We start from the raw sequence: 22,565 nt of genomic DNA, 5'->3' as shown, positions 1-22,565 counted from the left end.
GTATTTTCCTGGTTTGGGACCTCTTGTGTGACTACACATGTCTCTTTGAACAGCCAAGGTTTTAAGAGATTCACATGGTATACCTTTTCCTCTTTCTGGCATCCTGGTTGTCACATCTTATAATTTACTTCCCCCACAGCTTCAACCACCTCATTGGGTGAAAAGCTTGCTCTCCACTATGGGCACCAGCACCAGATCCCCTGGCTGGAACCATCAAACTTTTGCCTGATGGTTGTAATGAGTTTGCTGGGCTTCCTGTGCCTCTTCCAGATGTTCTCGTACAATTGGGGTAACTCGGGCTATCTGTTCCCTCATCTGTAAGACATGTTTGATTATATTCTTTCCTACATTGGGTTACTCCTCCCAGATCTCTCTAGCAATATCCAGTATGCCACAGGGGTGGCATCCATATAATAGTTTGAAAGATCAGAATCCAGTAGAGGCCTGAGGTACTTTCCAGATGGTGAACATAAGGTAAGGTAGCAGGGTGTCCCGGTCCTTCCCCATTTCAACTTACTATTTTTCCATATCACAGATTTGAGGGATTGAATGAACTTTTTGAGGAGTCCATCTGTCTGGGGATGATAGAGGTCCTCAGGGTATGGATATGGGAGTAGGGTGTAGAGGTCCTTCATCAATTTTGACATGAGCAGGGTTCCTTGGTCCATCAATATTTCCTTCAGCAGTCCAATAATGCTCCAATAATCTTCAATAATGCTTTTGCTATTATTTTTGAGGATGTGTTCCATAGGGGTATGTCTTTGGGATACCACGTCACATAGTCTATGATGTCAAGGGTATACTGGTGACCCCAGGTCATCTTCTTTAGAGGTCCTACTAGGTTCATGGCTATATGCTCGAATGGGACTTCTGTGATGGGGAGGAGTACTAACAGTGCCCTCCTGTGGGGCTGAGGACTGTGTAGTTGACACCTAAGACATGATGCACAATACCAGCATACATTCTTATGCACTCCTGGCCAAAAGAATCTCTGTAGGACCCGTGCAATATTTTTTTCTAATCCTAGATGCCCCCCAAACAGATGACTGTGGGTGAGGCTCAATACAGGTTTCTGATGCTTCTGAGGTAGTAGGAGCTGCTGTACCTCCTCCCCCTGTATTGAGGTAGCCTGGTATAGGAGAAAAAAGTTAAAAAACAAAGAATGGTCCTACAGCACTTTAGAGTAACAAACACAGATAGTATCATGAGCATTCGTGGGCACAACCCACTTCTTCAGATGAAAGTATAGGGGATCCTTCTTTATGATTAAGTAAGATCTAGATCCCTGGTTTTTCCCTTCCATCTGGGCTCATTTATTTCTGTCACCTCTTTCCTAATGTTGTCATATCTAGGGCCTTCAGCTTGATCTTGTCCAAAATTTTCCCTTCCTGGGCTAATCTGGCCAAATTCTGGGGAACCAGTCTCCGCTGCCTCTGTCTGTTCTGAGGTATTAGGATGCAGGTCAAGCTCTGACACTTCCTTCTCCAGGGAAGTCTCCTCTCTTGCCACCTGGGCTGGTCTGCCTATGAGAGCAGCCTTCTGGTTTTGGGCCAAAATTTGTGTTCCCAACACCTTAGCAGCCCTCTTTTTTTTTTTTAATCCTTTTAGAGGTGGAGAACAAATTAGGGGATATTTAAACACATATTGGAAGTTGACAATCTATTGTAGCCACTTTCCTTACTTCAGGTTCTCCCTTTTTTTCCAATTCCCTTGCTGGGAGTAAAGTTTCAGACTCTGGGAAATTCCTTCCTATGAGCACCGGGTAGGGGAGTTGACGGACTATACCTGCCATCATCCCAGTAATGTTCCCCTGGATTTCAATCTGTACTGGCACGGTGGGGTAATAACAAACTACCCCATGGACACACGTAACCCCGTACGTTTTGCCTGGAGCAACTGACTACGCATCACCAGCTTCCCTGAGATGAGCATGAAGGCACTACCTGAGTCTATCAGTGCTGTGTTTTCTACTCCATTTAAACATACTGGCCTACTGTATTGGTGTGGGGTTAGTGTGACCCCCATAGGATGTATCAGAGAGCATGCATTCTCTCAGTATCCTATATTGCATTGCATTGGCTCCACTATATTGGGACCCTGTGGGCTATGTGCCCTCATTCTCCACAAATGTAGCATCTGTAGGAAACTCTAGGCATTCCCTGGTCTCTCAGCTTGAGGTGTTTGACCTCCTGAACTCCTTCACTCTCATTATTTTGAGTTCCTAGCCTCCGGTAGGTCTTCTGCTCCCCTCTTCTCCCACCAGGGCTTCCCTGAGGGTTCTAGATTTCCTCAGTCTGCGGTTAATATACCACCCCTCCACTACTTTTTTGTAACCTTTTGACCTGACCTGGTCACATACATTACAGAAAAATTAAGGGCATGAAGTAGGAATTATTGGGTGAAATTCTATGGTCAGCATTACATGCAGGAGGTGAAATGAAATGTCCATAAACACACTTTCAGGCCTTAAAAATCTATGACTATTTGTGCCTCAAGGAGAAGAGGGAGACCAACCAACAACGAAGTGCGTCAGTCTGGAAACCTAGTCCAAAAATTTAGTACATGTGCAGCTAAATTAAAACCTAATTGAACCAGAAATTTAATGTTTGTTTTATCCACTAGATCTAAAGTCCTGCAGCAAAGAGGGCAGTAAATCTTCTTTGTTGCTGTGAAAACAGGACAAAATTTGCAATCTCTTCACTGGATGGACTATCAATAAGTCAGTGATGGGCAGGTCTGAGTGCTGTCCTCAAAGCTGCAGACTGAACATCTACTGTAGACTGTCTGGAAACATTCCCTAAAAGCTAAAGTGCTACAAACAATTTCTGAGTCCCAGGTGCAATGTGAAATGATTCCTTTGCTGGGCTCACAGTAGTAATTTCTTGTTGGCACTGGCCACTATTGGAAGACAGGTACTGGACTAGATGAACCTTTGGTCTGACTCAGTATGGCCATTCTTATGGAGGATCTCATGTCCCACACTAAGAAAAGTTGATATAGTCTTAGTGATCATTTTCATTTTGAAGTTGTATTATATGCTTGTATTATATGCAACCTCTCGGAGTCACAGTTCCTTTCTACTGCTTCTCCTTGGGCAGTGCAACTTATTTTGGGATGAACCTGATTGTTTGTCTTTCACTGATCAATTCACTATCACAGTGTTTAGCATGAATAATGGCTGTGAATTAAATATGAAAATATACTCACCTGTTCCAACATGCAGTTCATTATCAAAGGAACAGAAATGAATTCTTCAGGAATCTGACTTAGCAAGTCATTGTAATATCTCATGTCCACAAAAGGAGGCAGAAAAGTAGCTTCTTCCTCTATTGTAGAAAGGAGAAATGACACATTGAGACCATCCAGCTGGATCTGTTAATTTTCCTTGGACTTTGGTAGAAATGGTTAGTAAGACTTTCCTGATTCTCTGGAATCTCTCCTATTATGTTCTTAAGTTAGGCCTGTGGCAGTGTTGTAAGAAAATACAAGGAAAGAACGTAATTCTAAAAGCCTTAACAGCTTAGTCTGCACAATGGTGAACTTCCATTCTTGATATATCTCCTTTCTATATCTTATTTATTGTTAGTAAATACAAGTAGTATAGTTTTAAAAGAAGGATTATTATATGCCAAATGTAGGATATTAAGTTATGGTTCCACAGTAACATATCACATATTAATGGATACAAAATGCAGCCATGTGTCTCTAAGCTTATTTTAAAAATGCAAAGTAAACATAAATCAGTAGTAATTTATACAAACTCACTCAAGAAGCAGTATTGAAATTAATTTACAAGTACATACAGTGAAAGAAAATTCTACAAGCTGCCTTCTGTATCCATGAAGGGGAGTCACATCTACAAAGTGGCGATAATACCACCTCCTCGCTTCACACAGTATTTTGAAAACAAATTAATGTTTGTGAAACAAAAACTACAGCACCATAAAAAAATCCCATGAGAAAATTAAAGATTTTGTATTCAGAGGAATAGTGATAGAAATGTAGCCGTGTTAGTCTGGGGTAGTTGAAGCAAAATGCAGGACAAATTTTCATATTTGTTCATTTTTTTAATTGTATCCTTTGGTATATATGGTTGTGACTACTTTCTTCCACTATTTGATCTGAGGAAGTGGGTCTGGCCCACGAAAGCTCATCATCTAATAAACCATCTTGTTAGACTTTAAAGTGCTACATTGTCCTGTATTCAGAGGAGGGGTTTGAATACTGTGCAGTAAATAAAGCTTGGGATCACAGACTGGGAATAACACAAAATATTCAGCAGCTGCTTATTTAGCGATACCCTCCATTTTGCACTAAATAATCCAGGGATCCTGTAGAAAAAATAGTTTGAGACCATGTAAATAAGATTGTACCATAATGTATAATCAATAGCAAAAAAACATATAAATACAAAGCTATGGCTTGATGGTATGTAACTCCTGTGCAGAATATTGAGTTGAGCAAAACAAACTTCTGACAACAAGGAAATGCTCAGTTTGGTTGCCTGTGCAATTTTAATTGTGTTTCCTTTCAGCAGTGCCCCAATATACCCCATTAACACATATCTTCTAGTCTCTGCCAATCTCTCCATTGCTGAAATGTACATTCCTTTTCACCCACAGGATTCTATTTAACACCATTAAAAAGCAAAAAGGGGGGAAACAGTTCCCTACCCCATCATCTCCTTGTTTCCCTCCTGTAGGAAGCAGTGAATGGGAATTATTTACATGTGCTCACAAGCCAGTCAGTGTGTTGGGTGAATCTATGCTAAATGGCAGAGCAGTAGTTGAGCCTGCTTGGTAAAGGTATATTTGTTGATATGAAGACAAGTGTGGATTACTTTGAGGTGTGTGCAACACAACTGTGATAATGATATGAAGAAATCTATGTTTTGCATCTTCTGACATATGCAAGCAAAGGGAAGAGCTGCATGTGTATCTTCAGACCTAAATACACATCATTTCAATGCAGAATTGTGCATGTCATATAATTAGCAGAGTACAGCAGTTTTTCTACAAAGGACATTGAAGTAGTGATCTGGGATATCAGAGCACAGTTAACTATCTGGAGCCAGCATCCCCAGCAAGTGCAAAAATTAGTAGGAAAATGTTGGCAGTCAAACTGGAATGAACAAACATCTCAAACAGGTTATTAAGGGAAGGAAGCAGTCCACAAGGAATCGAGGAGGGGAAGAATCACCAAAGAAAACTATCTCTTGGAAGTGAAAAAGTGTAGGGATAAAGTGAGAACTGCCAAAAGGAAAACAGAACTGGACCCTGCAAAGGAAATTAAAACCAATAATAAAAGGAAAAGAAACCAAGGAATAAATAGGCAGGAACATTAAGCACTGAAGATGGGGTGGAGTTTAAAGATAATCTAGATATAGCCCCACACCTAAATGAATACTTGGCCTCAGTTTTTAGTAAGGATAATGAGCAGCTGGGGAGCAATGGTAATGTGGCTAATGGAAACAAGGATATGGAAATTACCTCATCTGAGGGGGAAGCCAAACTCAAACAGCATAATTGGACCAAATAGGGGGACTTGGATAATCTCCATTCAAGAATATTAAAGGACCTGGCACATGAAATTGCAATCCCAACAGCAAGTATTTTTAATAAATCCATAAACTCAGGGGGTACCGATGACTGGAGAATTGCAAATATAGTACCTATTTTAAGAAAGAGGAAAAAAGGCATCAGGGAAACTACATGTCCATTAGTTTGACCAACTGATTGAAAGGTCTTAGACATTAAAACAAAGAGGTAAATAGTATTTGGGATAAAATGCAACATGGTTTTACAAAAGATAGATCATGTTAGACCAATTTGATCTCTCTCTTTGAGAAGACAAATGATTTTTTCAACATAGGAAATGCAATAGCTCTAATCCACCTGGATTTCACTATGACAGCTACACGTGGGAAATTATTAAATTTGAGAAGATGGGGATTAATGTGAGAATCAAAAAGTGAGTAAAAAACTGGTTAAAGGAGAAATACAAGGAGTTATGCTTAAAAATGAAGTGTTGGGCTGGAGGGAAATTATTAGTCGAGTTCCTCAAGGATCAATCTTGGGACCAATCTTAATATTTTCATTAATGACCATGGCACTAAAAGTGAGAGTTTGCTAATAAAATATGTGGATGACACAAAGTTGGGAGGTACTGCCAACATTTAGGAGGCCTGGGAATATCATACAAAGAAAACTGGACAGCTTTGAAAGCTTGAGTAATAGAAATGGGATGAAATTTAATAGTGCAAAGTGCAAGGTCATTCCCGTAGGGACTAACAACATCTGGAATATCATGTGCAATTCTGGTTTCCAATGTCTAAGAAAGATGAATTCAAACTGGAACAGATACAGAGAAGGGATATTAGGATGATCACAGGAATGTCTCAAGAGAGGAGAGTTAAGGAGCTTGGCTTGTTTAGCCCTGCACAATGAAGGCCGAGGGGAGATAAGATTGTTTTCTATAAATACATCAGAGAGGAACAAACACCAGGAAGGAGAAGAATTAAGGGCCAATGTTGGCTCAAGAACAAAAGTATATAAACTGGCTATCAACAAGTTTAAGCTTGAAATTAGATGGTTTCTAACCATCAGAGGAGTGAATTTCCGGAACAGCCTTCCAAGGGGAGCAGTTTTGGTGGGGAACCTAACATGTTTCATGACAGAGCTTGATGAGTTTATGGAGGAGATGGTATGAGGAGGTTGCCAACAGTGCCCTATGGACCACCCACAACCACTATTAGGGAATATCTTCAGCAACTGGAAATGGGGCACTCGATGGGAAGGGCTCTGAGTTCCTACAGAGAATTCTTTCCAAGATGATCTTGCCCAAACACTCAGGGTCTAACTGATGGCCATATTTGAGGTCAGGAAGAAATTTCTGCCCAGGTCAGACTGGCAAGGGCAGACGGGGCTTTTCACCTTTGTCTGCAGTGACTCAGGTCACTTGCTTATTTGTACAAGTGTAAAAGCATTGCATTAGATAATGATGGTCAGGGCTGGCCTTACCATGAGGCGAACTGAGGCGGCTGCCTCAGGTGCCAGACTGGTGGTGGTGGTGGGGTGTGTGCCACTAGGACCCAGAGAATTGAGACCTTTCAAAGTTTTGGCCCAAGCGAGGGGACATGGGGGCATCATTTGAGCTCCCCACCTCAGGTGCCAAAATGTTGTGAGCTGGCCCTGATGATGGTGGTCCCCCAGATGTAAAGATTTTGAGGCTCTGAACAGTCTAAACATTTACTGTCTTCATGCACCTAAGGTTCAGAGAGCATGGCTGATGTAAGGTGCAGCCGTACTGAATGGTGGAAGCAGAAGAGTTATGTTTGGGAGATTTGTGAATTACTTTGAGATGTGTAACAGAGTTGTGACTTTAACATAAAATCTATATTTTGCACCCTCTCATGTATGAGAGGAAAGGGAAGAGGTGCAAGTGTACCTTCAATTTGCAATATGTATCATTTCTATGCTGAGCTATGTACATTATGTTGGTAGCTATTGTAGAGCTTTGATTATAAATTGGCTATGAGGTGGAATGATGAAGAATTAACAGACAAAAACTGTTGCAGACACACCAGTGTTGAAATCTCTTCCATTTCTGAAGGTAAGTACTTTGTGTAGACATTTTCTTGCTGTTTAATAATTTGCTGTACCCTTGCAGAACAGGAAGACTCTATTCTCAAATATTATTGAGTAGCTGATTTAGAGATAAAGAATTCCCAGGCTGGGATACAATGTCTGATCAGAGTTTTAAGAGACCAAGTGAAGAACATATGGAACACTCATTGGCAGACAACAAAGTGAATCAGGTAAGGGTATCAGATCGGTCTGAGCATGTTGGAACAACTAACATGATTTTGTCTTTGTCTTGCTTTATCTTGTTTGCCATTCTGAAGATCAAAGGTGTTGGATGAAATGCATGGAGAAGACCCTTCATCCACGAAATAAAGAAGACATCCTCCAGACAGGGAACATTTAACTCATCTCTTGAGCAGAATAGTTTGCACTCCCAGTGGGCAATGGTGGAAAAAAGGTCTACCTCTGAAAACCCCCAAATCAGAAACATATAATTAAGAATCTGAGAGTCTAAATTCCATTCATAATCTTGGAAGAATTGTCTGCTGAGCTCATTGGCCATGCTGTATGTCTGGAAGAGAAGTGGTTGAAATAATTATATAATTTTCTATACCCTTACAAAATTTCATAGCATTATTGCTTTGGCAAAAAGAGAAGTGGATCTCTCCTTTCCTGCCTCAACCTCAATGGCTGATGTTGAACATGCAGGACATGACTGTGACAGATTTGCCCCTGATTAATGGGAGGAAATGAACATAGGCATTCCTTAATGCTGAAGATGTGGAACAAGTACTTTGCTGTTTCTGTTGGAAATCACTCCTGGAGTAGCTAGTCATTGAGATATGGGAAAACTTTTATCCACACTTGATAAACACAATGAGCAATCACTGCCATCATCTTTGAGAATACTTTTGGGGTGGAGGAAAGGTGGAAAGAAACACTCAATACTGGAAATGATCCTGACCAACTAAGTACTAAAAAACCTCTTGTGAATCTAGTGAATTGTAACATGAAAGTAAATACTCTAAAGCTCAAGGGCTGAGAATGAATCCCACCAAACGAACAAAGGAATTATAGCTGCAAGAATCATCATCCTGTATTTAAATATTTATAATTCTGGAACAACTTCATAGATTTAGAATCAGGGTATGTCTACACAGTCGTGCGTAGCTCGAATTAAGCTATGCAATTTGAGCTAAGCAAATTGCATAACTCATTTTGAGATAACCTTTTTTGAAGTAGAGCACTATTCCAGTGTCTTCCTTATTTCTCGTACATGAGGTTTACTGGAAGCCAGAATAAGATGCCCGTTATTTCAAATCTATTTAGAAATAATGGGTGTGCTGTTATCCCGAAATAGTGCAGCTGTGTAGAGGTACTCTAAGTCTTTACCACCTGTTCTTTTTAGGGACAACAAAATATTTGGAATAAAATTCCTTTCCCCTTTGTTGAGGTGGAATTGGGTCTATGGCTCCTATGCATAAAAAGGAGATGATTTATGGCCATCAGTTAGACCCTGAGTGTTTGGGCAAGATCATCTTGGAAAGAATTCTCTGTAGGAACTCAGAGCCCTTGATGTGGGTCCTTGATGAGAATGGGGAAGGGAAGTGGTGTGGTGGGAAGGAGGTGAAAGAGATGTAGTAACTCAATTTTATATCCTCCAATATTTATTTGCCTGATGTAATCTGCTCCCAAAGCATATTGAAAATAGAAGAAAAAGTCTCCTAAGGGGAGGAGCAGGGTATATTGTTGCAGTCACAGCTTCATAATATGGAGTTGTTCTAGACCTACAACCAATATAAAAATGACATAAAAAATGACATTTTGATGATGAGGATAAATGAATGGTAGATGCAGTTGAAGTAAGTGGCCTCCTTCTCTGGAGTTTCTTTCTTTCTAGACTTCTTGGTAGATCTTTGAAATCCAGAAAACTGGATGGGGGATCTCTGCATCATTTGGAATCCACTAAACTTTTGTTTACTTGCAAGAATACAAACTCCAACAATCTAAAAATGGCCTTGGAATCCTGCAGAGTGGTGTGATACATCTGTGATTCTGCTATGAGCTTTGGTCCATCAAAAGGGAGATACTTTGGAATGGTCTGGGGAAACCAGAGAGCTGGAGCTAGGATACCCAATGGAAAATGACTGCTGTGGAAATAGAATGAGCTGCAATATCAGCAACATTAAGAAGGCCTGCAATGAGGTTCTACTCAATCACTGATCTTCAGTAATAACAGGCTGGAATTTCTTGTGATGTTTTGGTGGAAGTTCTCAGTAGAGGTGATGAACTTAAAATAAATGGCACAGCAATATCTTGCTATAAGACCATAATCTGCAATCCTAAACTGCAAGTTTGCAAATGAATACCTTTAACAGCCAAAAAGGTCAAAGTATTTTTGGTCCTTCTTATATGGTGCTAATTTAGCATGGAGTTTCTCAACTAGGGATTTAGATGAAGGATGTGAAAATAAAAATTCAGAATTTGTGGCTGGAACATAATACTTTTTATTGGCACATTTGCACATCAGTGGATTCATTACCAAGATCTGCTAGAAGGTCTTGGCAGAATCTGAGGGGGCCTCTTTTATTAGTAAATCCACTTGAGGAGATGGTATCCCTTGCAAGATATCTAGAAGACTGTGTTGTTACTCTTGGATTTCCTTTAAGGGAATCTGTAAGAAATCTCGTATATATTTAATTAGTTATTGACATCATTTTAAACAATCTGCTAGAGAAGACAGAGGAGGCATAACCTCCTCAACTGGACAAGATGAGGAGATATTAGTTTATGGAGTAACTTCCGTGTCTGTTCTGGTCTCTTGTTCCTCAAAAGATTCCTGTGATTGGGAGGTTAGAGGATGAACAGATGGAGTAGGAGACTGTCTCCCTTAGTGGTCCCCCAAGAAAGACTACGGGCTTATGAAAATTGCTTTTAGTAGGCAGCCCAGAGATCCCAATTTGGCCACTAAGGAAGCCTATAGGTCAGTGTTTCCCAGTTTCATTTGGCAATGGAACCCTTTTAAACTCAAAATAATTTTGCGGAACCCCTAATAACAGTCTTAGATTTGGAGCTGAAAAAGTAGACCATAAATAAGTAAGGATAATAAACTGAATAATGCTAAACAAGGTCATGAGATCTACAATTAGTTTAATTTCACATAATTAAAAACATCACATTTAATGTGTACAAAAATATTATTTTTTAAATCATAAAATGTTATTGTAATGGAATTTTCTCACTGAACCCTTATGTTCACATCGAGGAACCCCTAGGTTCCGCAGAACACCATTTGGGAAACACTGCTATAGGTCATAGGAAGGGACGTCCAATGTGGCTTGAATCAATGAGAAGAGATACAAGATTGCCTCACTTGCAGCTCCGCTCTTTCCAAAAAGATGCAAACAAGGGTGTTCCCCTGTTGGTAAGCAGGGGACCCCTGCACTGAGATTTGGGAATCCAAAGAGAACTCCACATAAATGCCAAACTTAAAAGCTGTTGGAGAATCAAATGATGCTGCATAAAGGTCTAATCTCAATCACTATGCCAATCTCCATAATTACAGAAGCTCCACTAAAAGAGAAGACTCTAATTTGTCTGAGACAAATTAGTTTCTTGATTTCTAAATTCTTGTGGTACCAGATAGATTTGAGCTGACACAGAGCAAGGTTAGTACTGAGGGCAGAGTCTTTTTAGGTGGGTCCTGTCTGGTGCAAGTCACTAGTACCAAAGAAAAAGGTTGCATAGGGGGCACTGAGGTGCTATGTTCTTGCCATGCGAAAAGAAACTGAGTCACTCATTTATGTACCAGATATGATTAAGGGACTGTAGGTACTACCTTAGATGTATAGCATTTAGACTTTTTCACAGCATGATCATACTTGTACAGTACCAAGGATGTTTTCAGTACTGCAACATATATGTACCATGATTCTTAAGGCTCAGGGCCCTAGATGCAGAACTGGTATCAACAAGACCTGGAGCCTCAGCAATACCTGAGCTCCCCAATACCATCTTATCTTGAGAAGACTGAGGTTTTTTTGAAATAGGCTCCTTGTGAGAATTACTTCTCTTATGAATCCTCCCTACATACTCTGATGATCTGTCCCCTAACGGTCTTCTACACGATGCAGATGTTGATGCGGTGCTCACATAGAGTCTGATATATGGGGAGGAGGTTCTCCTGGCCTGGATCTGAGGCCAGCTAGAGGGAATGCTCTATCATCAAGAGCTTAATTCCTCTCCCAGTTCTTCCTAGATCTGCTTTTAAAAGCTGAACAGATGTACACTTTTTAGGGATATTCATATCCACCAAACAGTGGTTATACCAAGAAACAAGGAATGCATGCCACCAAGCAGATAGAAGTGGTTGAGGCAATGCTTGATTCTTGCAGATCCTTGCATACACCAGAGATGAGGGAGAGCTTGAAAATGGACCACTCTAAAGGGGAAAGAAGTACAAAACAAACCAATCTAAGAAAATAAAACATTTAAAAGAAAGATGTAAATAACTAAATTTAATGGTAGAAGCTAAACTTGAATGATAGATGTAGGAACACATTTTGTCTCAGGCCATGATAGGGTGCAGGGTGATTGAGATGCACTGGAAGAGCTGGGGATGCAGAATGGTTGAGTGCAGGAAAGTTGGGGTGTGATAGCCAAACTGGAACGTATGGGAGTTGAAATGCAGTGGCAGGGCTGGGGGAGCCATACTTCCCTCACCTTCACTCTCAATCCCTCTCCCCTCCCCTACCATCTATCTCCATTTTTACTTCTCTCCTCACTGAAACCCGCCAAACCTCCCTCCCTATTTCCTCAGTTCTGTACCCCTCCTTGCCCCTCCTTGCTCAGGAAGCAGTTATACGTCACAAAAGGACATATACAAGCATCCATTTAGGGCCGAGCAAGCACATATAAGAAAAGCTGCAGTACAGAGCAGCTCAAGTCACTCCTTGGAACTTGAGAAGGGAGGAAGACTGGCTGCCTTGCAGTGGACATAGCAGTGCTGCAGGCAGACATCCAGAGAGCTAAAGGCATCTCCTGGCAGGCTGCAGGGATCTGCAAAATCAGGCCCCGAGGCAGGACCAAAGAGGATGCTGAGGCTGTGAGGAAATGACCTAAGGAGATCTACAAAGGAGTTGGACAGGTACAGCAAATGGCCCTGGGCCGAGATCCAGAATAGTGGGCAGGTCTGGGTTTTCCCACCTCTACTCACCACCAAGAAAGTGTCTGGAAAGAGTAACTGCAATACAGTCCGCTGGAAGGAGGAAACATGGCATGTGACATGCCCAGAGGGTTGTGTCATGAATAGGTTGCCACAGTCCTGGGAGTGGTGTGGCTCTTTGGAGCAAAAGTGATGGTGGCAAGACATCACCAGAAGAGGGTGCACTGACATACAGAGCTAATCCCCAGGACAGCCAGCAGGAGGTGGCACAGTGATAAGTCCCATTGTCACAGTAGCTAAATTAGTTTACATCAGCTGAGAGACTAATTGTCACAGTGTAAGGACTGTGTCAACAGTGTAATTTATGCAGATTGTTGAGAATGGTTGTTCTTTTTAATGTTTTAAATATAATTAGACAACATAACAACAAACAAATAAACAAACCAACCAACCAACCAACCAACCAACCAACCAACCAAGTATACCACTTTGTAGCCAGGCAATACACTAGGGCTGTGTCTAGACTGGCCAGTTTTTCCGGAAAATCAGCTGCTTTTCCGGAAAAACTTGCCAGCTGTCTACACTGGCTGCTTGAATTTCCGCAAAAGCACTGACTTCCTACTGAAATCAGTGCTTTTTGCGGAAATACTATGCTGCTTCCGTTCAGGCAAAAGTCCCTGTTGCGCAAAACTTTTGCGCAGAAGTGCCAGTGTAGACAGCTGAGATTTGTTTTCCGCAAAAAAGCCCTGATCGCGAAAATGGCGATCGGGGCTTTTTTGCGGAAAAGCGTGTCTAGATTGGCCACAGACGCTTTTCCGCAAAAAGTGCTTTTGAGAAAAAGCATCCGTGCCAATCTAGACGCTCTTTTCCGAAAATGCTTTTAACGGAAAACTTTTCCGTTAAAAGCATTTCCGGAAAATCATGCCAGTCTAGACGTAGCCTAGTTGTATAAATTTATTCCCCGTGGTCATAGTTGTTACCCATAAACAACAAATCTAAGTCAATAAATAATTACACACAAAAGGTATGTTGAAAGAACAGACAGTTTGCAAAACCAATCACTCGAAAATAGGAAATTGAGCCTTCTTGTGCATATGCACTATAATACCACCTTACTATGATCACATACTATTTTTTCACTAGGAGCTGTAACTGCAGGGAAAGTTGAGTTGAAGGACCATAGGCTACCGCATGCTCACCGAAGATGGAGACTTAGGGTTTGTGTCCACTGCAACAATTTACTACAACTTGGGGTTGTCAAAACACATTTTTGGTGCAGCCACCAACAAACCAGTCTCTGACAAACTAATCTATTTCCTTGCCTCCTTTGGCCATCTAGAGAGAGGCCATTTCAGGGAAGGTGGATCAGGAACTCATGGTCTGCTTGCAGAGTCCCAGGCTCCCTGTGCCTTGATGGGCATGAATAGGGCAGCTGCCCAGGGGAGCTTTGAGCAACTGAACATTGCAGCCACCTACACTGACAAGAGCTGCCTGTGACATCATGCACATCAGTACCTCCTATCTCCAAAGGTGCTGCCTGGGCCCCTGAGGAGGCCTCATGGTGCCAGGAGCCAATCCCTACTGACAGTTCCAGTGCAAACACAAACACAGCACATCTTGCTGATTCGGGGAACAGCTGTTTAGGAGCAACATCTGGGTGCTGCAGAGAGGAGCTGCTGCTGCTGGTCCCCCCCCCCCCCCCCAATGTCCATCCATGCTTTGAAGGTTGTCGTGGCTTCAAAAAAAATGATTAGTTCTGCGGTTATATCCCCCAGTGCCTAGTGTGCTTGCTAGCTAGCATGGCAGAAATATTCAAACCAGCAAAGCCATTCTCCGAAAAATTCAGTCGCTACCATTGCAATTGCAATGCATTGCAACTTAGATTATTTATTTGCCCCAAGCGAAACTTAAACAACATCCATTCAATCTTTTATACTATTCCACAATTAACTTCAAAAAGCAGTGTAAACATGATCATTGATGAGAAGATAGAAAATTGCTCAAGGAATTAGATATTCATTACAGTGTGTTAATCCTTCCCACATACCCTGTGATAGAATTGCTGGTACTAGAATTTCTTCTGTTTGTACTTTCTTCTTTGAAGGGATAGTTGAAGGAACTTTTTGTGCCTAAAGGAAAAAAAATACTGCTCAAACACACACAGAAAAAAGTAGCTTGGTTAGATTTGCTACTTGTGAACGCTGAGGCCTAGATCTATAAGGGGATTAGTAATCAGAGAGTTGCAATTTGTAATTTTAGGCACTTAAAGAATCACTGGAAGAACATTAGGATCCATAAAAGCTAAATGAGTTGCCTAGCTTTCTTATACAATGAATTGGGAGAGCACCTTAAATGAGATTAATAAAAGCCAGCATGCTAGACAGGAAGTTGCCTATGATAGCAAATGAGAGATGATGGTGACACAGGGTATCCTAAATCCTGCCCCTCTCATGAAGCTGGGGAAAGAGAGGAGTGGGAATGGAGAAAAACGACAATTTTAAAATATCAATTTTGGTACCTCATCAGGTTTTCCAGTGTTTGAAAAAAATTAGTTGAAAAATAAACAAATTACAAATTATTTAAATTAGGTTCCCTTTTCCTGTCTAACTGAGGGAGTTAGGCACATCAAAGGGATGTCCAGAGACACATAGGGACAAAATACACTGTAGTTGGATATCATATCTGTCCATTGAAAAAACGCAACTCCTTTTATCTCAATGATGTTTCTATGCATGCATATATATGAAAGTATTGAAGCAGATGTAAAATATCAAATCAAAATACTGGATGTTTCTGAACTGAAGAATTAAACTAAAACTGTGCCAGGATTTGGTAGAGAAGGGTGGCCCTGGGTCCCCATTCCTTGAATGTCTGGTATGTTTCAGAGTCAGGGCATCCCTATTGACTCTGGTCACTAGGCCTGAGAGACAGAACATTTCTATTGGCTTCAGTTGGTTGGCCTGACAGCCTTGAGCGGGATAACTCTTTTGACTAGGCCTGACTGTCCTGAGGCCAAGGGAAGGCCGGTACTTATTCATGGGGTGCACTCACCCTGCACTGGACAGGATACCTCCACTCTGTGACAATCACATGACAATGGAGATGTGTATAAGTGCAGAGCAAGGCTCAGATACAGTACTTTCAGGATAGAGGTCTAAATCTGGCTTTTCTGCTGGAATGGTAATTATAGCATTTACTCATGACTGAGTGTGTGTTTGGAAAATATTTTTAAAAACATTTATATTTTAGAATTAATTTAAAATGCCATATGCTATATATTAAACACAAAAAGTGTATTTTACTCAAGACAGGATTTGCTGCAAGTCTTTTTCCACCTCTGACCTTTTCCTTCCAAACGTACATGAAATATCATGAACAATATTCTTTTAAGAGTCTGGTGGCAAGAAGGCTTTCTTGATGTCTCAAATAAAAAGCAGAGAAGATAATTCAGTTCTAGTGTTCACCTAACACATTCCCTATTAGATTTCAGAGGTAGATGATTAGAACCAAGGCCTTGATACTTAATCTTCTTGTGTGTAGGTATACTGCTGCAAGTAGTGAGACCCAAGTTTTGTGTGGGCACAGTAGTCTGCCTTGGCACAAGACAGATAGAATCTGAATTTCAGTATCAACTGTTTATTGCTATATTAGACTATCTTTGCATTTTTAAAAAAAGTTTTCTTTTTCTGATTCTCAAGCTGGTGGCGGTTTTGTAGTTTGTTTTCAATTTTGAGACTAACAGTTAAGACAAAGGGACTGATTCTCACTTACACAAGGTCATATAAGTATTAAATGGCCTGGGTTAGATTTTTTTGCAAGTTAAAATATGCAGGTTCACTTAAATAGTATCTAATTACTCTTCAGAATCATGGCCTATAGCAAAGCATCCCTTCATAAACTGCAGAAGGTTGTACCTGTTTGGTCTTCGTTATTACAGGGACATTAATAAACTTGGTGCTTTCCAAGTAGTGCTGATGTTGTCTTTTCCAGTCCAGGCAGTCATACATCAAGCAAGCAATGCTTTCAAAAAGCACAGTTCCAAATGCAAGCTATGTGAAAAAAGAAACAGATATGAAGCATCAACCTCATACACAAAAGCACAGTGGATCTTAGCTAGCAACTCTCTAAGCAACAAAACTACAATTCTTTTTAAATGTTTCCATTTATTAATTCAAAATGCTCATCTGTAATGTCAGTATATGAAAACTGGTCTTCCTTTTCGAGGTGATGACAGTAGAGATTTTTTTTTCAAGATTTCCCTCATATTTTCTTTTTGCCTCCCAATTACCACATCACAGTCTGTAATACTTTGAATGGTTTATGTGTAACACTGCTTATAGTGGCTGAAGTTCTACAGAAGATTAAAGTGATACCATTAATGTCATTAAAGCCAATTCTTCCTTTGCACATATGGCATTTGTCTATGTGCTAAAAGCACAAAAATATGAAGGCCTCTAGACACCAGACTGTCAGGAGTGAAGTGAGATGCCTGTCTATGTTCAGTAGTCTCAGTTGTGAATCATTTCCTGGAATTAGTTGCCTAAACCAGCTCAGCCACTTCAACAGCCCATGCCCCACCATTTGTAAAACCAGAAGACTCCTCCCAGTAGCCAGAGTACTCGCCTCAGATGTGAAACACCTGGATTCAAATCTCTCCTCTGCTTCTTTTTGGAACAAGGACCTGAACAGCTCCAACAGGTCTCCCACATGCCACGTGAGGACACTCACCACTGGCTATCGACTAGTCTGGGGTAGGTCCCTCTCATGGTCTTTTTCCTGTCTGCACTGTTCTATTTTTGTTCTGTGTTTGTACAGTGGTTAGCATTAGATATTCTAGGCACTGCAGTATTACAAATCGTAAAAATTCACGAGAGCAAGCATTTGAAACTAGTTGCCCATATCCGAGGTGAGATCCCTAACTGCTAGACAATGGGGTATTCTGGATGCATGTTCACACACATACCCTCTGTGTGCCATGCCCCATCCTGTACATGTGCTCTGAGAATGTCAATAGGATTGTACCCCAGGGGCTCGTCTACACTGGCCCCTTTTCCGAAAGGGGCATGTTAATTTCAGCTATCGTAGTAGGGAAATCCGCGGGGGATTTAAATATCCCCCGCGGCATTTAAATAAAAATGTCCGCCGCTTTTTTCCGGCTTTTAGAAAAGCCGGAAAAGAGCGTCTACACTGGCCCCGATCCTCCGGAAAAAGCGCCCTTTTCCGGAGGCTCTTATTCCTACTTTGTGTTTTACTGTGGATTTTACTAAACACTGAATAATGTAGTGGAAAGAGTTAAAAAAAACCACTATCACACAGGATTTGCCATCACCATGAAACTGGCTTCACCTGAGGCCAGATATCTAATTCCAACCTGAGGCTTTCTCAAGCTTCACTTGATATTAGCTGGGTTGGTCATATTTTTCTCTGTGTGTGTGAGGCATCACAGAAATGATATTATAGATTTTTAGAATTGACTCAATTTAACTTTTTCTGGGGCAAAACAAAAGTAAGTCTTTTTATGACATTTTTTGACAGACAACACTATTAAGACTGTGTGTAAAATCAAGAGACTTTAACCTTTTGAGATTATCTCTTTCCTGTACTAGGCTTCCATGTTCTGAATGGTAGAAGTATATGCTATATGAATACAGTGTGAAAGGTAATTTTTTTTCTTTCCTTCCAGAAAATTAGAATTAGGACAAATAGACCAATGCACATACAGGGTGTATGCAAAAAGCTAATCTGAATCACTGCTGGGCTGCTAATGAATGGAACAGTTAGATCAGCTAACTCCTGCTACAGTCATGGGTGCAACAGGTTAGTAAATACGAATCAGAACCACAGGAGACAGAATAAGAAAAATGAAACTTGAAGAGAAAGGGGGTTAGTCAGAGAAGCTCTGGCTCAGATCTGGCAAGTGAATCTAATATTATATTTGGCTGACAGCCTTATAAAGTTATTTATGGTAACCTATGGTGTGTGTTGTTGCTTTTGGTTCTTTTCCCTATACTGGGAAGAATGAATGCATTCAGTTTTCTTAGCTCTGACCTGTTTGGAGCACCCATTTTGTATGTCAATTTACCCATCCACTTGGGTCAAAAAATAAAATAAAATAAAATAAAATAAAATAAAATATAGTGATTTAGATGCCAGCTTTAGGTTCTCAAACTTGAGACATCTTGCAGGTACCTGATTTTACATAAATGCTAAGCACACACTTTCTGAAACTCAGGCTTTTTAAGTGTCTCAAGTTAGACATGCAAAATCACTCATCACTTTTGAAATTCTTTGTCTTTATGACAGGAGAATTCAAGATTAATAAGGCAAATTATTTTTGAACAACAGGATGTTGGAAAGTTCAGGGGGAGTTATTTTTAAAAAAGAATCTTCTTCTTCTACTACTACACTAATACTAATACTGTTTCTTCTCTTTTCTCCAATCCAAAGCATCTATCAATAATGGTTGATTTAGAAACCTCCTCATATTTGTTTGTATTATTCATCAATGGTTACTAGGACATTGTTACATCTTAATTAAAGTTTGTTGGAATGTTCTGAACTTGCAATTATTATAAATAAAATGAGATTCTGCAGACTTAAGAAGCAACATGAAGTGCCAGAGTTTAAGAAGAAAAATAGGATAAGGATAAGACGAGAGTTTCTAAGATCAAATCCATGCCATCCGTTCACCCAACACATACACACTTTGTAAAAGATAAAAAACCTGCCTAAAACTTGCCACTTGGACTTTTGGGGCACAGAAGGGTGTTTTGGGAAAGTTTTATATTTGTAACAAGACACATTTTCAAAATAGGTAAACCTGAATAAAGGTCATTTATTCTTTTTATACATCAATCTCTGTTCTTCCAAATAGCATGCCTGACAGTCCTTCATTTGAGTCCTCCCCACACATACAGTTCAGAGCTGTAGTAACCTCAGTGAAGACTTCACAGAGGAAGTTAGGAACATTAAAGGGATGAAGGGCTGTCCAGAGTCACATGGGCACAAAATACACTGTAGTTGGATATTATATCTGATGTATGATATGGTCCTAAGTGCTTCAGTGTCCTTTCTATGAATTTCTTTAAAGCTCTACAAACACTCCCCAGTTCTTTAGAGCTTATATTGATTGGTCTCTTGGTCTCTAAGAAATTGAGGAACATAAATTGATAGTTTCAATCTACTCAGAGAACTCCAGTACAGGTATTTTTTCTCTCCCTTTGTGGCAGCACTGACAGCAAATATGCTTTTGAATACCCTAATTATAAGGAACAACAGATCCATAAAAAAGATGAAAAGGAGAGGATTTTAACTGAATGACTGAAGAACTGTTCTCCCAGAATGGACATCGAATCTCAGTCACGTGAAGAAAATAATGCCATGTGGACTGAACTTCAAATAGCAGTTCCACAGGTTTCCACAATGAGACATTTCTAAGGCATGTCTTAGGATATGTCTACACTGCACAGCTATTTCGGAATAAGCTATTCCAGAATAGTTATTCCAAAATAGCATATCTACACTGCAGGGAAGCCTCAAAATTAGTCCGAGGCAGGCTTCCTTAATGTAGACGTGCTATCTCGATTTAAAGGCCCCAGGAGGCACTGGGGAGGAATAACTTAGAACGGCCCCGGTGAGGGGCTATTTTGAAATAGCAGCAGTGGAGTGAAATAGCTATTTTGGAATAGACGCTATTCCTCGTAGAATGAGGTTTACAGATTTCGGAATATGCTGTCCGTTATTTTGAATTTATTTTGAAATAATGGAATGGCTGTGTAGATGCTCGCACTGTTACTTCAAAATAATGCTAGTTATCTCGAAATAATGGTGCAGTGTACATGCACCCTTAGAAGCCACTGTAGAATTGACCCCTTCAGGTTTGGGGATACCTACTAGGTCACTGATGGTTTATTTGCAGGATTTAATCAATTAATATAAGCGTTGGGAGGAAATAGTCTGTCCTCTAACCCTATTATTATAAACCACAAATAAACTGGGAGAAATTATGGACTGTATTCGGGTAGTTTAGGATTTTTTCCCCCTCATCTAATATGAACAGGGAGACAGTGAATCCCTAGACATGGTAAAGATCCCGAGTAGGAACACCTTGCCTCTGCCTGGGCTTTCTCTATTATTTCTCACTGTTCCTTGCCAAAATAGAGTAGGGTATAAAATTACTTTTTAGCAAAGGGTACTTCCTTGTTTATACTGCAGCCATGCTGAGTTCTGCTGTATTTGAAGTGGTACCGTGGGGAGGGAGATCCTCCATGTGGTACAGGATTAAGTGACCTTGTTGAACAGAGTCAATGTTGCTCTGAAAGGAAATGGAAGAGAAGGAAAAAAGATTGAGTGGGGAGGAGGAGCTGAGGATACAGGCAGAAAGGAAATCCTAGAAATGAAGAACAGAAAAAGAAAATTCAATCTGCACAAGAATAAGACAAGAAACTTGGGAAAAGAGTTCTGAGCTGCAGATGAAAGAAGTGCTGGTGGGATCCTAGTCAGTGATTAGTCCTTAAGAAGGAGGATCAGTGGTCATAATTAATTGTGTATGCACTTGAAGCATGATTTGGAAAAAACCCACTAGAGACAAAGTGGAATGTGCATTAGACAGTGTTTCTCAACCAGCAGTACAAGTACCCTTTGGAAGTACTTGAGAGAAGTCTTGGGGGGGGTACATCAACACAACTGAAACTTGGAGAAAACCAAATTTTTGTTTTCAGTTTTACAGTGCTTTATTATTTTTTACTTTTTATACGCAAAAATTTCATCAACCACCCGGCTACAATTAAGTTGTTTAAAGGGGAAGTTACTCACCTTGTGTAGTAACAATGGTTCTTCGAGATGTGCCCCGTGGGTGCTCCACTCTAGGTGTCGGGTCCGTCCCGGCGCCACTGATCGGAAGATTTCAGAGCCATACCGGGCCGGGCCGCGCATGCTCTCTGCGCTGCTGGTCGTTCGCGCCCTTTCCAACGGTCGCGGCTCGGCCCCCCCGCCAGTTCCTCTCACCGCTCGGTCTCTGGAAGATAAAGACAGAAAACAACCCGGAGCGGGGAGGAGGGCGGGACGTGGAGCACCCACGGGGCACATCTCGAAGAACCATCGTTACTACACAAGGTGAGTAACTTCCCCTTCTTCTTCGAGTGGCCCCGTGGGTGCTCCACTCTAGGTGACTATAAAGCAGTAGTCGGAACTAAGAGCGCTCCGGGTTACTTAGGATCTACTGTTGAAAGGACAGCGGAAGCTACTGAATGGTCCGCCCCCCATTTCTGAACTATAGCATAATGCCTCATAAATGTCGAGCTGGAAGCCCAAGTGGCTGCCCTGCAAATATCGGCTAAAGGAACTCCTCTGGCAAAGGCTGTAGATGTCGCCACTGCTCTAGTCGAGTGTGCTCGCGGCTGCGAAGACAAGGGTTTATCCCGAATGGAGTGGCATGTGGTAATGCACAGGGTGATAAGCTTGGCAATGCGCTGAGTGGAAAGTGCAGTACCCTTAGATCGGTTCGCTGTCGATATTAGAAGTCTATCTGTTCGTCTCCACTGACGGGTTCTGTCTATGTAAAATGAAAGAGCCCGCCTAACGTCCAGTGTATGTAGCAGGGCTTCCCTCGTTGAGGAGTGTGGCTTAGGGTAAAAGGAAGGAAGGACGATCGGTTCATTGATATGAAATGATGAAGCTACTTTGGGTATGAACGCTGGGTGTAAACGTAACGTTACCAAGTCCTTCGAGAAAGAAGTAAAGGGAGGTTTGCCATTATCGCCCCTAACTCACTAACTCTACGAGCTGAAGTTATAGCGAGCAAGAAGACGGTCTTCATG

The 22,565-nt window shown here is 41.0% G+C and overlaps 1 protein-coding gene across 8 annotated transcripts in view; it reads right to left on the bottom strand.

Moving 5' to 3' along the window:
* The window catches only part of SPAG17 (sperm associated antigen 17), a 202,896-nt gene that overhangs the window by 119,260 nt on the left and 61,071 nt on the right, over nucleotides 1-22,565 (bottom strand). For all 8 annotated transcript variants that reach the window (XM_075904849.1, XM_075904827.1, XM_075904833.1 and 5 more), the window contains exons 8-10: nucleotides 16,662-16,796; nucleotides 14,795-14,876; nucleotides 3,208-3,326 (exon numbers count right to left, since the gene is read on the bottom strand). In XM_075904849.1, the coding sequence (XP_075760964.1) occupies nucleotides 3,208-3,326; nucleotides 14,795-14,876; nucleotides 16,662-16,796 (336 nt within the window). The remainder of the gene's footprint in view (nucleotides 1-3,207; nucleotides 3,327-14,794; nucleotides 14,877-16,661; nucleotides 16,797-22,565) is intronic.

The sequence above is a fragment of the Pelodiscus sinensis genome, chromosome 1 (genome assembly GCF_049634645.1).
Source record: "Pelodiscus sinensis isolate JC-2024 chromosome 1, ASM4963464v1, whole genome shotgun sequence".
NCBI classification, from domain to species: domain Eukaryota; kingdom Metazoa; phylum Chordata; order Testudines; family Trionychidae; genus Pelodiscus; species Pelodiscus sinensis.
Note: the sequence above shows the minus strand (reverse complement) of the source record. Positions and strands in the feature narration are given on the sequence as shown.